Below are 11753 nucleotides of genomic sequence, written 5' to 3'. Positions count from 1 at the left end.
GTCGTAACCGGCCGTCTCGCCGGAAGTAGCGTCATCGCATTCGAATCTTCCCCCAACCCCCCACCCCCCACTCCCCCCAACCGACCTCATCGTCACCCCGCCCCCCTCCCACCATCTACACCGGAGAGGTGAGAGACAGAGAGAGAGAGAGAGAGAGGGGTTTCTCGGGGAAAGGGGCAGGGGCTCTGAGGGGTTTCCTGGGGGAGGGGTGCAGGGGCTCTGAGGGGTTTCCTGGGAGAGGGGTTCAGGGGCTCTGAGGGGTTTCCTGGGAGAGGGGTACAGGGGCTCTGAGGGGTTTCCCTCAGGGGGTACAGGGGCTCTGAGGGGTTTCCTGGGAGAGGGTTGCAGGGGCTCTGAGGGGTTTCCCTCAGGGGGTGCAGGGACTTTGAGGGGTTTCCTGGGGGAGGGGTGCAGGGGCTCTGAGGGGTTTCCTGGGAGAGGGGTTCAGGGGCTCTGAGGGGTTTCCCTCAGGGGGTACAGGGGCTCTGAGGGGTTTCCTGGGGGGAGGGGTGCAGGGGCTCTGAGGGGTTTCCTGGGAGAGGGGTTCAGGGGCTCTGAGGGGTTTCCCTCAGGGGGTGCAGGGGCTCTGAGGGGTTTCCTGGGCGAGGGGGTGCAGGGGCTCTGAGGGGTTTCCCTCAGGGGGTGCAGGGGCTCTGAGGGGTTTCCCTCAGGGGGTGCAGGGGCTCTGAGGGGTTTCCCTCAGGGGGTGCAGGGGCTCTGAGGGGTTTCCCTCAGGGGGTGCAGGGGGCTCTGAGGGGTTTCCCTCAGGGGGTGCAGGGGCTCTGAGGGGTTTCCCTCAGGGGGTGCAGGGGCTCTGAGGGGTTTCCCTCAGGGGGTGCAGGGGCTCTGAGGGGTTTCCCTCAGGGGGTGCAGGGGCTCTGAGGGGTTTCCCTCAGGGGGTGCAGGGGCTCTGAGGGGTTTCCCTCAGGGGGTGCAGGGGCTCTGAGGGGTTTCCCTCAGGGGGTGCAGGGGCTCTGAGGGGTTTCCCTCAGGGGGTGCAGGGGCTCTGAGGGGTTTCCCTCAGGGGGTGCAGGGGCTCTGAGGGAGGGGTGCAGGGGCTCTGAGGGGATTCCCTCAGGGGGTACAGGGCCTCTGAGGGAGGGGTGCAGGGGCTCTGAGGGGTTTCCCTCAGGGGGGTACAGGGCCTCTGAGGGAGGGGTGCAGGGGCTCTGAGGGGTTTCCTGGGAGAGGGGTGCAGGGAGTCTGAGGGGTTTCCAAAAGGAGGGATGCAGGGGCTCTGAGGGGTTTCCTTGGTGGGGGTGGGGGAGGGGGGGGGCTGAGGGCTTTCTGGGGGGAGGGGTGTGTGTGCAGGGGGGTCTGAGGGGTTTCCTTGGCAGGGCAGTAGGGGACTGTGTGTGGGGGTTCTGGGGGGAGGGGAGTGTGTGCGGGGGGGCTGAGTGGTTTCTGGGGGGAGGGGAGTGTGTGCGGGGGGTCTGAGGGGTTTCTGAGGGAGGGGAGTGTGTGCGGGGGGGTCTGAGGGGTTTCTGGGCACGAGGGGGGTGTGTGCAGGGGGTATCTGAGGGGTTTCTGGGGGGAGGGGAGTGTGTGCGGGGGTCTGAGCGGTTTCTGGGGGGGAGGGGAGTGTGTGCGGGGGTTCTGAGGGAGGGGAGTGTGTGCGGGGGTCTGGGGGGTTTCTGGGGGGAGGGGAGTGTGTGCGGGGGTCTGAGGGGTTTCTGGGGGGAGGGGAGTGTGTGCGGGGGGGCTGAGGGGTTTCTGGGGGGGAGGGGGAGTGTGTGCGGGGGGTTCTGGGGGGAGGGGGAGTGTGTGCGGGGGGTTCTGGGGGGAGGGGGAGTGTGTGCGGGGGGTTCTGGGGGGAGGGGGAGTGTGTGCCGGGGGTTCTGGGGGGAGGGGGAGTGTGTGCGGGGGGTTCTGGGGAGAGGGGGAGTGTGTGCGGGGGGTTCTGGGGGGAGGGGGGAGTGTGTGCGGGGGGTTCTGGGGGGAGGGGGAGTGTGTGCGGGGGGTTCTGGGGGGAGGGGGAGTGTGTGCGGGGGGTTCTGGGGGGAGGGGGAGTGTGTGCGGGGGGTTCTGGGGGGAGGGGGAGTGTGTGCGGGGGGTTCTGGGGGGAGGGGGAGTGTGTGCCGGGGGTTCTGGGGGGAGGGGGAGTGTGTGCGGGGGGTTCTGGGGGGAGGGGGAGTGTGTGCCGGGGGTTCTGGGGGAGGGGGAGTGTGTGCGGGGGGTTCTGGGGAGAGGGGGAGTGTGTGCGGGGGGTTCTGGGGGGAGGGGGAGTGTGTGCGGGGGGTTCTGGGGGGAGGGGGAGTGTGTGCGGGGGGGTTCTGGGGGGAGGGGGAGTGTGTGCGGGGGGTTCTGGGGGGAGGGGGAGTGTGTGCGGGGGGTTCTGGGGGGAGGGGGAGTGTGTGCGGGGGGTTCTGGGGGGAGGGGGAGTGTGTGCGGGGGGTTCTGGGGGGAGGGGGGGAGTGTGTGCGGGGGGTTCTGGGGGGAGGGGGAGTGTGTGCGGGGGGTTCTGGGGGGGGAGGGGAGTGTGTGCGGGGGGGTTCTGGGGGGAGGGGGAGTGTGTGCGGGGGGTTCTGGGGGGAGGGGGAGTGTGTGCGGGGGGTTCTGGGGGGAGGGGGAGTGTGTGCGGGGGGTTCTGGGGGGAGGGGAGTGTGTGCGGGGGGTTCTGGGGGGAGGGGGGAGTGTGTGCGGGGGGTTCTGGGGGGAGGGGGAGTGTGTGCGGGGGGGTTCTGGGGGGAGGGGAGTGTGTGCGGGGGGTTCTGGGGGGAGGGGGAGTGTGTGCGGGGGGTGTGTGTGGTAGATGGAGGGTGGACTCTTGGGTGAGGGGGGGTGTGTGTATCGTGTGCAGTGTCTGAGACATGACCCCTGACACGGACAGCGGCTAGTCACTGTCCCCATCGCACACTCCCAGGGGACAGGGGGTTAGATGCAGAGTAAAACTCCCTCTACACCGCCCCCCACTCCAGGGACAGGGGGTTAGATACAGAGTAAACCTCCCTCTACACTGTCCCTCCACTCCCACGGACAGGGGGTTAGATGCAGAGTAAAGCTCCCTCTACACTGCCCCCCACTCCCAGGGACAGGGGGTTAGATACAGAGTAAAGCTCCCTCTACACTGTCCCCCACTCTCAGGGACAGGGGGTTAGATACTGAGTAAAGCTCCCTCTACACTGTCCCCCACTCCCAGGGACAGGGGGTTAGATACAGAGTAAAGCTCCCTCTACACCGCCCCCCACTCCCAGGGACAGGGGGTAAGATACAGAGTAAAGCTCCCTCTACACTGTCCCCCCACTCCCAGGGACAGGGGGTTAGATACAGAGTAAAGCTCCCTCTACAGTGCCCCCACTCCCAGGGACAGGGGGTTAGATACAGAGTAAAGCTCTCTCTACAGTGCCCCCACTCCCAGGGACAGGGGGTTAGGTACAGAGTAAAGCTCTCTCTACACTGCCCCCACTCCCAGGGACAGGGGGTTAGGTACAGAGTAAAGCTCCCTCTACACTGCCCCCACTCCCAGGGACAGGGGGTTAGATGCAGAGTAAAGCTCCCTCTACACTGTCCCCCACTCCCAGGGACAGGGGGTTAGATACAGAGTAAAGCTCCCTCTACACTGTCCCCCCACTCCCAGGGACAGGGGTTTAGATCCAGAGTAAAGCTCCCTCTACACCGTCCTCCCACTCCCAGGGACAGGGGGTTAGATACAGAGTAAAGCTCCCTCTACACTGCCCCCCACTCCCAGGGACAGGGGGTTAGATCCAGAGTAAACCTCTCTCTACACTGTCCCCCACTCCAGGGACAGGGGGTTAGATACAGAGTAAAGCTCCCTCTACACTGTCCCCCCACTCCCAGGGACAGGGGGTTAGATACAGAGTAAAGCTCTCTCTACACCGTCCCCCACTCCCAGGGACAGGGGTTAGATACAGAGTAAAGCTCCCTCTACACTGTCCCCCCACTCCCAGGGACAGGGGGGTTAGATACAGAGTAAACCTCTCTCTACACCGTCCCCCCCCACTCCCAGGGACAGGGGGTTAGATCCAGAGTAAAGCTCCCTGTGCCCTCTCTGATGTGTGTGCCTCCCTCCCCTCTAGGTGCTGTCACTATGAGTCTCCAATGGACAGCCGTGGCCGGGTTCCTTTATGCCGAGGTGTTTGCGTTGCTGCTGATGTGCATTCCATTTGTTTCTGCAAAACGGTAAGTCATTTCTGCCTCTTTACTCGGGCTCTCTCAGACAGCACCAGGAGGCCATTCAGCCCCCCCCCCCCCCCCACTCCTTCTCCCCCAGCCTGTTACACAGGAACAGGAGACCATGCCGTCCGAACGTTGAGTTTGTCTGTCTTCACCTTGGCGTTTAGTACTCTCCAGCCCCTCCTTTCTCCCCAGTGGCATTTTCTGAGATCACTTCGAGTTCTTCCAAGCTCAGCGGCCCCGACTTCTATCTGTCCTTCTTGGTGCCAAGGGAGCAAATCCTGTGGGAGGGTCAGTGCTGAGGGAGCGGGGGCTGTGGGAGGGTCAGTGCTGAGGGAGTGGGGGCTGTGGGAGGGTCAGTGCTGAGGGAGTGGGCACTGTGGGAAGGTCAGTGCTGAGGGAGTGGGTGCTGTGGGAGGGTCAGTGCTGAGGGAGTGGGGGCTGTGGGAGGGTCAGTGCTGTGGGAGTGGGGGCTGTGGGAGGGTCAGTGCTGAGGGAGTGGGCGCTGTGGGAGGGTGGGTGCTGTGGGAGGGTCAGTGCTGAGGGAGTGGGTGCTGTGGGAGGGTCAGTGCTGAGGGAGTGGGCGCTGTGGGAGGGTCAGTGCTGAGGGAAGTGGGCGCTGTGGGAGGGTCAGTGCTGAGGGAGTGGGCGCTGTGGGAAGGTCAGCGCTGAGGGAGTGGGCGCTGTGGGAGGGTCAGCGCTGAGGGAGTGGGCGCTGTGGGAGGGTCAGCGCTGAGGGAGTGGGCGCTGTGGGAGGGTCAGTGCTGAGGGAGCGGGGGCTGTGGGAGGGTCAGTGCTGAGGGAGTGGGTGCTGTGGGAGGGTCAGTGCTGAGGGAGTGGGCACTGTGGGAAGGTCAGTGCTGAGGGAGTGGGCGCTGTGGGAGGGTCAGTGCTGAGGGAGGGTCAGTGCTGAGGGAGTGGGGGCTGTGGGAGGGTCAGTGCTGAGGGAGTGGGTGCTGTGGGAGGGTCAGTGCTGAGGGAGTGGGCGCTGTGGGAAGGTCAGTGCTGAGGGAGTGGGTGCTGTGGGAGGGTCAGTGCTGAGGGAGCGGGTGCCGTGGGAGGGTCAGCGACGCGGGAGTGCCACGTGTTCAGATTTGGCGGGGAATGTTGCCCCATTCTCTCAATGCCAGGCAGTCTGACTCTGCTGCTTCCCTCGTGTCTGAAAGCAGGGCAGCGACGTAAGGGCCGAGTGGCCTGAGATTGAACCACAGTTTCCAGCAACAAAGGCCTCCCACCTTTCACTTGCTGCGCAGGCCCGAGATTTGTCGGGGCTCAGTGCGTTTGCGAGGCTGCGCTAACAGGTCAGGGATATCTCCGCGTGTTGTCCACCTCAGTGGGAGGGGAGGGGAGGGGAGCGGTGCTGCGTACCCCACCCCGTCCCCCTCCATATCAGCGTCCCCGTGTGACTGGCTTATTGAGCGGACTGCGGTTCTGATGCGGAGTGTCGTCCTATTCCTGCAGGTGGCAGAAGCTCTTCCGTTCCGGCCTCTTCAACTTGGTGGTATCGTACGGCAATAAATTCTTCTTTTTCCTCATCGCCCTCCTCATCTTCCTGATGTTTGGTAGGTGTGAATTGATTGTTGAATGAGGGAGGGGAGTGTGCGCACAATCCTGGGCGATGAGGTTGTTAACACCTGTTCTTGAACCCTGCTCCCATTTCTCATTTCTTTCCTCATCTAGTGATGGTTTTAAGTTCATCTTTGCTCCTTTTTTCCTTCTCCCGTTGAAAAACTTCTCTGTTCCGAAGGCAGGTGTGAAATACTTGTCTCAAGTCCCCTCTTTGTTTCCGATCTGACAACCTCCCCAGCTCCATGCTCTTGACATTAACTTGGGCTGCTCCCTTTTTATCAACACTAGAAACTTTTACCATCTGGTTTTATCTTTACTGGTTTTTTAATCTACTTTTTTTTAAAAAGCCATCCTCGCCTTTAAACATTTTCTCAAAAAAACCACTGATGTACCACTCGTAAAAACGTGCTCCCGTACTTCGCAATTTGGTGCTTGCCTCACGTGATGCATTCTGCTCTTGGGGGGCGTCCTTTCTCGATGGGATAAGGGTAGCCCTTCCATAATGCCATGGTTGCACTCTGGCACACTACCCCGTGTTGTAGAGACAGCGCTTAAACTACTACAACCAACGCACGTTTTAAAAGTTCGCGTTGTAGAATAAACGTCCCCAGTTTGTCAGTCGCGTCACAGCGCATTCGCGTCAGTGAAACTCGCATCACGACGGAGTGATCCACCTGCCTTCAGTTCAGAGGCGCAAGTTACAGCCGTCGCTCGGTCTCCGAGATGTTTGCCTGCTCGCGCCAAGAGTATAAGTGACTGGCCGTTCAGAATCCAAATTAGCCTACCCGCGGCAATCTCGCACTCTGGGAGCAAGGGCATGGCAGCTCAAGACGATGGACAGGTCGAGGACGTCCACCAGGTGGAGGTAGAGGAGGAGGAGGGTGGCCGGCAGGGAGTCACATCTGCACTGTCCTCCCGCACCCATAACCACCCCCCGCCGACAGCACCTGATCCTTGGCGCACTGAACATCTCGCCTTTGTCAGTACGTTACAAGACCGAACATTGGGGTAGTGGGACAGCGAAAGAGGTTACCTCCAGAGTACTATGATTTGATTTCATAGCGTTGGAAAAGCACAGGAGGTCAGGCAGCTTCCAAGGAGCAGGGGAATCGATATTTCAGGCATAAGCCCTTCACAGTCCTCACCTCCTTTTGGTTTATTGTGGTCGCAGGTACCTAAGTGCAGCGAAAGGCTGTTTTTGTAAGCGGTGCTGGCGGACAGAATCCGTACAGTGTGGAAAAAGGCCCTTCGTATCCATATAGCCATTGACCCTCCAAAGAGTAACCTACCCAAACCCATTCCCCTACCCTATTACTCTTCATTTACCCCTGACTAATGCACCTAACGTGCACATCCCTGGGCAGTACGGGGACAATTTAGCACGGCCAATCCACCCTAACCTGCACATCCCTGGGCACTACGGGAATAATTTAGCACGGCCAATCCACCCTAACCTGCACATCCCTGGGCACTACGGGGATAATTTAGCACGGCCAATCCACCCTAACCTGCACATCCCTGGGCACTACGGGGACAATTTAGCACGGGCCAATCCACCCTAACCTGCACATCCCTGGGCACTACGGAGACAATTTAGCACGGCCAATCCACCCTAACCTGCACATCCCTGGGCACTACGGGGACAATTTAGCACGGGCCAATCCACCCTAACCTGCACATCCCTGGGCACTACGGAGACAATTTAGCACGGCCAATCCACCCTAACCTGTACATCCCTGGGCACTACGGGACAATTTAGCACGGCCAATCCACCCTAACCTGCACATTCCTGGGCACTACGGGACAATTTAGCACGGCCAATCCACCCTAACCTGCACATCCCTGGGCACTACGGGGACAATTTAGCACGGCCAATCCACCCTAACCTGCACATCCCTGGGCACTACGGGGACAATTTAGCACGGGCCAATCCACCCTAACCTGCACATCCCTGGGCACTACGGGGACAATTTAGCACGGCCAGTCCACCCTAACCTGCACATCCCTGGGCACTACTGGGACAATTTAGCACGGCCAATCCACCCTAACCTGCACATCCCTGGGCACTACGGGGACAATTTAGCACGGGCCAATCCACCCTAACCTGTACATCCCTGGGCACTACGGGGACAATTTAGCACGGGCCAATCCACCCTAACCTGCACATCCCTGGGCACTATGGGGACAATTTAGCACGGGCCAATCCACCCTCACCTGCACATCCCTGGACACTACGGAGACAATTTAGCACGGCCAATCCCCCCTAACCTGCACATCCCTGGACACTACGGGGACAATTTAGCACGGGCCAATCCACCCTCACCTGCACATCCCTGGGGCACTATGGGACAATTTAGCACGGGCCAATCCACCCTAACCTGTACATCTCTGGGCACTACGGGGACAATTTAGCACGGCCAATCCACCCTAACCCGTACATCCTGGGCACTACGGAGACAATTTAGCACGGCCAATCCACCCTAACCTGTACATCCCTGGGCACTATGGGACAATTTAGCACGGGCCAATCCACCCTAACCTGCACATCCCTGGGCACTACGGAGACAATTTAGCACGGCCAATCCACCCTAACCTGTACATCCCTGGGCACTATGGGACAATTTAGCACGGGCCAATCCACCCTAACCTGTACATCCCTGGGCACTATGGGACAATTTAGCACGGGCCAATCCACCCTAACCTGCACATCTTTGGAGTGTTGGAGGAAACCGGAGCATCCGGAGGAAACTCACGGAGAGAATGTGCAAACTCCACACAGACAGTTCCCCGAGGTGGGAATTGAACCCGGGTCCCTGGCGCTGTGAGGCAGCGGTGCTAACCACTGAGCCACCGTGCCATCTCAAGATCAGAGCAAACCAGGACATACAAATCATCGGGTGCTCAGACAGACCAAGGTGTACAAGGTTACACTGCACAGGATCAACGTGATTTGGGGCTAGAGAGTCCGTCCAACTGTCTAATAACGGCAGGGAACAAGCTGTCCTTAAACCTGTTGGTGCGTGTATCTTCTGCCTGTCAGAAGAGCATTGCCAGGTGGGAGGGGGGTCTCTGTTGACGATGAGACCTTGATCCGATAGGCCAAGGGGTGGCAGACAGGGTTTAATTTAAATAAATGTGAAGTGCTGCATTTTGGAAAGGAGAAACCAAGGCAGAATATATATACTTAGTGGTAAGGTCCTGGGGAGTGTTGCTGAACAACGAGACCTTGGAGTGCAGGTTCATAGCTCCTTGAAAGTGGAGTCGCAGGTCGATAGGATAGTGAAGGCAGCGTTTGGTACGCTCGTTTTATTGGTTAGGAGTCGGGGTGGATCATGTTGCGGATGTGTTGGTGAGGCCACTTTTGGAATACAGCTGTTCAGTTCTTGTCTCCCTGCTCCAAGAAGGATGTTGTGAGAGGGTACAGGAAAGGATGTGGGAGGGTTTGAGGGAGAGGCTGGATCGGCCAGGATGGTTTTCCCTGGAGCATCGAGAGGGGTGACCTTGATAGAGGTTTATAAAATCGTGAGGAAAGGCGTGGATAGGGTAAATAGACAAAGTCCTTTCCCCCTGGGGTGGGGGAGCCCAGAACTAGAGGGGGGTAGGTTTAAGGTGAGAGGGGGGAAAGGGACCCGAGGGATAACTTTTTCCCCCAGAAGGTGGTGCATGTGTGGACTGAGCTGCCAGAGGAAGTGGTGGGGGCTGGTACAATGATAACATTTAAAAGGATGGGGGGGGGACATGGATAGGAAGGGTTGAGGGGGAGATGGGATGAGGGCGACTAAACTGAGACTGGATTAATTCAGGATGCCCGATTGGCACAGACAAGTGTGTGACAGAGGTAGGGAGGTGGGTTGGAAGATCAGGGCAATGATGTCGGTCTGTACTCCCTCGATCGGCAACTTGTCCTGAGAGAAAGGAGACTGACAACTTGCACCATAGCTGCCCAGGTTTTGTGGGATCTTGCAGTGCGTGAATTGACGGCAGACAGCGCTAGCGCAAGGTGGGTCTCTCTGTCTCTCCCCCCCCCACTCCCTCTTTGACATTTTTATAAAAAAATCTCTGACCCACCCTCGATCATACTCACTGATCTGGCCCCCTGCTGCTCCCTTGGGAGGGGGTTGGGGGGGGGGGGGGGGGGGGTTGGTCCACACACTGCCCCCACCCTCTGTGGGGCAGGGGAAGGACGACATCCTCGCCTCCATCTCTGAAACCCATCCGCCTCCCCAACCCACAATCTGGATTTCTCCCACAGTCGCCCAGGGCTGACCGCTCCTGTCAAGCCCCACTCTCGGGACCCAATCTACGCTCGGTTCTCCAGTAGCACGTATTCCTTGAAGACTTTCGACCGTTGTGGCCAGAATGCAAACTTTCCTCGCCTGTGTTAGATGTAATGCGATTTCGGTCCCCCCTTCGAGTTGGTTTAAGTGCCGCGATTTTCTTGTAAGACGAGATCGAGTGCCGCCACCCCTTCCACTAAACCCTGGGGAAAGGGGTCGAGAGGGCGGTGCTGGAAAAGCACAGTGGGTCAAGGCCAGCATCCGAGGAGCAGGAAAATCCTCGGGTGCTGCCTGACCTGCTGCGTTTTTCCACAGCAACACGCTCTCGACTCTGACCTCCAGCATCCGCAGACCTCGCCATCTCCCGGGGCAAGGGCCCGAACTGCTCTCGCCCTCCCCTTACGAATCCGAGATCAGGGTCGTGGGAACACCGGGCTCTCCGTCTTTCTCACCGCCCCACCCCCCCCACCCCTTGCAGACGCAGTCCGAGAGATCCAGAAGTACAGTGTCCCGGACAAGGTGGACCTGAAGAACAACCCAGTGGCGGAGGACCACGTCCACATGAAGCTGTTCCGCGCCCAGAGGAACCTCTACATCGCCGGCTTCGCTTTGCTGCTCTGGTTGTGAGTGCTCCCCGCGACCGTCACTCCGCTCTCCGTGCACTCCTCTCCCCTGACCTTGTGTCCAACCCCCTTGCTGTCACTGTTCCCGGCCGTGTTTGATGGGGGACGATGTACAGGGATCTTTACTCTGTATCTAACCCCCTGTCCCTGGGAGTGGGGGACAGTGTAGAGGAAGTTTTACTCTGTATCTAACCCCCTGTCCCTGGGAGTGGGGGACAGTGTAGAGGAAGCTTTACTCTGTGTCTAACCCCCTGTCCCAGGGTGTGTTGATGGGGGATGGTGTAGAGGAGGTATTTCCCTCACCTTCAGTGTGGCAATGGCTTTACTATCAGATTGCGAGAGGAGAGGGAGTTTTATTTTCAGTTTAAGAATGTAGAAACAGCTTTATCTTCAGTTTCCCAGACTAGAGGGAGCTTCCTTAATTTCGATACGGTGTTGCCGGTGTTGGACTGGGGTGTACCAAATTTAAAAAATCACACCACACCAGGTTATAGTCATCAGGGGCAGCCCTCGGAAAGCTGGTGCTTCCAATTAACCCTGTTGGGCTCTGACCCGGTGGTGTGTGATTTCTAACTAATTTCGGTTGCCGAGGTCTCTTTCCAGAAGGGAGCTGCAACGCAGGAAGTCTCCACCAGTTGGCAGCAAAGCTCCTCCGTCGGGAGGCAGCTGTCTCGGGAGGCCGACAGCCGATCTGCACACACGCGGACCCCTCTTGTGGGTTTTCCCCCCCCCACCCCGCCCTGTGCGTCTCTCTCGGGAGCTCTCCTCCCTGCCCCGGCAGCCCGGTGCTGCGAGCGAGTGCGTGGGCTGCGATTGTCGTCTTCTCCTGTTGTTGCCCCGGCCTGAGGCGAAAGCACCGGGCCGACGGGTGTCATGGCCGTGTAACGGGGTCTGACTTGGGACCCGTCTTCCCCCACCACCCCCCCCCTTTTCTGTCGGGACTGGCCCTCCGTCAGCCTCGCGGCGTCTTCCGTGAGCTGGCTGTGCCTCTGCTGGTCAGGACGTGAGCCCAGCACCTTCCCCCACCCGTCCCTCCCTCCCGCATCGTGTGACTCACTCCAAATAATCCCCGTCCCTGGTGTTTATTTTTTAAGAACACAGGCCGTCCCATGATGTCATGTCGAAGGTGACGCCAAATTAAACTGACCCC

The 11753-nt window shown here is 59.6% G+C and overlaps 1 protein-coding gene across 1 annotated transcript; it reads left to right on the top strand.

Moving 5' to 3' along the window:
* The first annotated feature begins 36 nt into the window (after positions 1–36).
* Positions 37–10629, top strand: LOC140470131 (B-cell receptor-associated protein 31-like). Its single transcript, XM_072566576.1, has 4 exons — positions 37–128; positions 4038–4140; positions 5596–5696; positions 10459–10629. Exons 2-4 carry the CDS (start codon positions 4049–4051, stop codon positions 10605–10607), a joined length of 342 nt encoding a protein of 113 aa, XP_072422677.1. The 5' UTR covers positions 37–128; positions 4038–4048; the 3' UTR covers positions 10608–10629.
* The last annotated feature ends 1124 nt before the right edge of the window (positions 10630–11753 follow it).

This window comes from Chiloscyllium punctatum, chromosome 50, assembly GCF_047496795.1.
Source record: "Chiloscyllium punctatum isolate Juve2018m chromosome 50, sChiPun1.3, whole genome shotgun sequence".
Taxonomy (NCBI): Eukaryota; Metazoa; Chordata; class Chondrichthyes; order Orectolobiformes; family Hemiscylliidae; genus Chiloscyllium; species Chiloscyllium punctatum.
The sequence above is the reverse complement of the archived record's forward strand: the minus strand, read 5'-3'. Positions and strand labels throughout refer to the sequence as shown.

Excerpts from the sequence above, each read along its gene's own strand:
- LOC140470131 (XM_072566576.1), top strand. The coding sequence starts at position 4,049 with ATGAGTCTCCAATGGACAGCCGTGGCCGGGTTCCTTTATGCCGAGGTG. Across the intron at positions 4,141-5,595 it reads CCATTTGTTTCTGCAAAACG|GTGGCAGAAGCTCTTCCGTT; the intron begins GTAAGTCATTTC and ends CTATTCCTGCAG. Across the intron at positions 5,697-10,458 it reads CCTCATCTTCCTGATGTTTG|ACGCAGTCCGAGAGATCCAG; the intron begins GTAGGTGTGAAT and ends CACCCCTTGCAG.